General features: G+C 47.0%; 1 protein-coding gene across 1 annotated transcript; it reads left to right on the top strand.

Annotated features, from left to right (window-relative positions):
- Positions 1 to 903: 903 nt before the first annotated feature.
- LOC311340488 (beta-1,3-galactosyltransferase 2-like) lies at positions 904 to 1,866 on the top strand (the record flags this gene model as incomplete). The annotated part of the gene is made up of 1 exon (XM_084465370.1): positions 904 to 1,866. The coding sequence occupies one exon, from the start codon at positions 904 to 906 to the stop codon at positions 1,864 to 1,866; it is 963 nt and encodes a 320-aa protein (XP_084321496.1).
- Between the last annotated feature and the right edge of the window lie 2,313 nt (positions 1,867 to 4,179).

Here is a 4,179-nt window from a genome sequence, read left to right as displayed (position 1 = left end):
ATGGTGGTTCGTCGTCAATTTCCCTGGTGGAAGTCACTGAGGTAGTTAAACATCTCCGCAGTGGCAAAGCCCCAGGGATTGATGAGATCCAGCCAGAAATGCTAAAAGCTCTGGGTGTTGAGGGGCAGTCATGGTTGACACGCCTATTCAACATTGCGTGGGAGTCTGGTACAGTGCCAAAGGAGTGGCAAACCGGGATGGTGGTTCCCCTGTTCAAAAAGGGGGACCGCACCGTTGTGACGAAAAGAGAGCTGAGCCGCAAGGCAAAGCTCTCGATCTACCGGTCGATCTTCGTTTCTATCCTCACCTATGGTCATGAGGGATGGGTAATGACCGAAAGGACGAGATCACGGATCATGGATAGCGGCCGAGATGAGTTTTCTCAGGAGGGTGGCTGGCTTCTCCCTTAGGGATATTGTGAGAAGTTCAGTCATTCGGGAGGAACTCGGATTAGAGCCGCTGCTCCTCTGCTTAGAAAGGAGTCAGTTGAAGTGGTTTGGGCATCTGGTGAGGATGCCCACTGGACACCTCCCTTGGGAGGTGTTCCAGGCACGACCAGTGGGGAGGAGACCCCGGGGAAGACCCAGGACTAGGTGGAGAGATTATATCTCAACACTGGCCTGGGAACGCCTCGGGATCCCCCCGTCAGAGCTGGTCAATGTGGCCCGGGAAAGGGAAGTCTGGGGCCCCCTGCTTGAGCTGCTGCGACCCGACCCCGGATAAGCGGATGAGGATGAGGATGAGGAAATATTTACAAAAATGTGAGGGGTGTACTCACTTTTGTGAGATACTGTATGTATATATATGTATATATTTTATTGTTTTATTTACACACACAAGTTCACAAAAAAGTCCAGGACACAAATATTTTTCCTGTTTCTTTCAGCTCTAACGGGGAACGTCATGAAGTTGCAAGTGAGACACATCGTGTTGTGCGTTTTAGCACTGCTGGTCTTCTTTGTCGTGTTCTCCTTAAATGACATGGAAGGGCGGAAATCAGACACCCTTGCTGACCATGAGCGGTACTATGTGCCCTACCCACATGACTACAAGTTCATCCTGGACGACGCCCAAGTGTGTGATAAGGCAGCAGCGAGTCCTTTCCTTGTACTGGTTGTGCCCGTCGCCCCCTCTAACAGGCTAGCCCGGGACGTCATCCGGCAGACCTGGGGAAATCGGTCTGTGGTTCAGGGTAAGCTGATCCTGACCGTCTTCCTGCTGGGCCTCCCCACCGGAGCAGATGCCCAACGGTGGCAGGGGGAGCTCAGGGTGGAGAGCCAGCAGCACCGGGACCTGATCCAGAGCGACTTCCACGACCACTACCGCAACCTGACCATCAAGACGATGATGATGCTGCGGTGGCTGGATTCACACTGCGCCGGTGCCTCCTACGCCATGAAGATTGACTCGGACGTGTTCCTCAACCTCCAGAATCTAGTCCGGCTGTTGCTGGACCCAGGTACCCCCAGAGACAACTACATGATGGGGCTGGTGTGGTGGCACAGTCCCGTTTTAAGAGACCCATCCAATAAGCTGTACATGCCGAGACAGATCATGGCCAAACCGGAGTACCCTCCCTATCCTCTAGGCATGGGGTATGTTCTGTCCCTTGATCTGCCTGGGAAACTGCTGCAGGCCTCGGCTCACATCAGACCCATCTACATTGAAGACGTCTACTTGGGAATGTGTCTGAAGCACCTTGGCATTGCGCCAACCAATCCACCGGACGAGTCCATGTTTATTGTTAACACCATGTTTCCATTGGGTCGTTGCCACCTTGCCACTGTTATTGCCGTGACAACAACAAGCGTCTCACAGATGGTCAGTTACTGGATGAGGAGCCAAGGGTCACAGGCTGACTGCTGACTACTACAAACTAGTCAGCAGCAAATGGGTTGGCAAAATGTTCTGTTTGATCTTATTTCCTTGTTTGATTATTTAATTGTTTGTATTTTTACTACGGTTTACTTTGCAATACTTTATACTTTGGATGATTTAATTCTAAGGGACAACGGATAAGGACAACAATAAGAAAAATGGGAGAGGATCACATTAATGAAATACTCTTGTGTCCGGTTGTGTTTGTGTTGCGTTGTGTCAACAGACAACAACAAGTCAACAGACTCCACACACATTGTCATATATTCCTATTAGAATCTTAAAGGAATAACATATCCAGCACCGGAGAAGTCTCGCTCGCCATCACAAAACCCACGACCGACCCACGGTGTCCAGGCGTCCGCCCCGACCCGCACCCGTGTCCGACACAGTACATTATTTTTCACCCGTTTCATCCAAATTGTGCGGGTCACACAGGACTCTGGCCGAGATAACCCCCACTAGGGGTCTTTACTTGTTGTGGAAGTACCAGAGACGTCCATCACATTAATGAAAATACTCGTCTCCGGTTATGTTTGTGTTGCATTGTGTAAAGTCAACAGACTCCACACACATTGTCATATATTCCTATTTAAATCCTAAAGGAAATGCATTTCGAAAAGGTGAACCAATCCTGTGTAGATAATGGCGGTCTCTTGTGCATTTTTAAACATAATCAATGATTTACAGAAAGAGAGAGCATCACCTGACTGAATCTCTAACTGCTGCAATTCACATAGATTTTTAACTGGATTTGTATCATATATTCGTCACATATTCACTGGGGTTGAACCCTGCATAACCCTGCATGTCGGCCCAAGAACGGAACGACCGTGATAGTAACAGAGCTGCCAACTCTCACGGTTTCACTGTGTGACACACGCTTTTTCCTGTTTACACATACACACACGCCACACATCCAATTTCTCGCGTCAAAAAAAAAGCTGAGATGAGTTCGTCTACCCCCCCCCCCCCCTCCCCCCGACAATAATTACACCCGCGGACCCTGCTATAAGGTATGCATTACAAGATTCTACAGAATCTCACTCCAGCCAAAACCCAAAAGTTGGCAGCCCTGTAGTAAGCACTGCAATCTTTAAATAACCTGACTCACAAACTCAAACAATATGGAGATCCATCTGCTCCATTACAAAGCACAACTTTGACTTGACATTCACACACCCCACATTAAGCAATGGTTGAACAAGATAGCAAATATTGACTGTGGGCTGCTCTTTTTCATCATTCAAATATGTTATATTTACATGTCATATTCATTTATCGGAAGCTACGTGCGGAATTTCCGCATTGCCGTCGGAAATTTGTAGTAGTAATTAGTAGTATAGTACTTTCAGAGATCTGACGTCAGACACAATCATCAAACATGGCGGCCTTCATCGCTAATGAAAACAATTATTGACATGATCGAAAGAGTTTGTTAACGTTTTAACTTTTTTCTTTCTTTTTTTTTACTTCATTTGACGTGTAATAACGCTCTGATATTAGTTCACAGCAACAACTTCTCAGAGAATATTAATTATCCTTTTGTACTTTGTTGAAATAAAAATAAAACCCATACAAAACCAATAACATTTATGGATAAACGTTGATCGACTGTAGGGAAGCAATGTGTTGGTGTGTTGAGCATACAGTGTTTGTATGTTGAGGCTATGCTGAAGTCAAGACCAGCAGCTCAGGCTGGATGAATACTAAAACCGAAGAACAAAGAGTAACACGAGCCAACGGAGGAGCGCATCAGAGAGAGGGAAAGACAAACCAGGAAACGTTAAATAGACTGAAGCACAGGTGCAGCGTATCACCAGATGATCCCGCCTCTCTCTGCCCGACCCTTGGCTGACCCTTTAGGTCAGGTACACAACAGGCAGAGAGGGTGCTTTCTATATCTCAACCCATCGTATAGGTTACATACAGAGCAGAACCAAAGCAGGTGGAGGACGGGGTGGTGGTGCGCTAAAATCTGCTCAGCACAACTCACCCGCCCACCCGCTGTAGTGATAGGAGTCCTGAATATTACTGAGACATACAAATGATCTAACACATAACACATTTGCATAATCTGCTGAACATCACCAAGATATCATCATCATCATCATCATCATCATCATCATCATCATCATCATCATATCTTCAGATATGGCTGACAACTCTCAGTCCAAGCTGTGAAAAAACACAGCTCTTATCAGAGGAGGAGCCACCTGTATAAATATGCACACACACCCTAGATTGGTGGACAATTGGAGCGGCTCATTAGACGAGCGGTTTGAATCTCCCTGTTCACCT

Source organism: Micromesistius poutassou (genome assembly GCF_964030765.1).
Source record: "Micromesistius poutassou genome assembly, chromosome: 3".
Lineage (NCBI taxonomy): Eukaryota > Metazoa > Chordata > Actinopteri > Gadiformes > Gadidae > Micromesistius > Micromesistius poutassou.
This window is presented reverse-complemented; position numbering and strand designations above follow the sequence as displayed.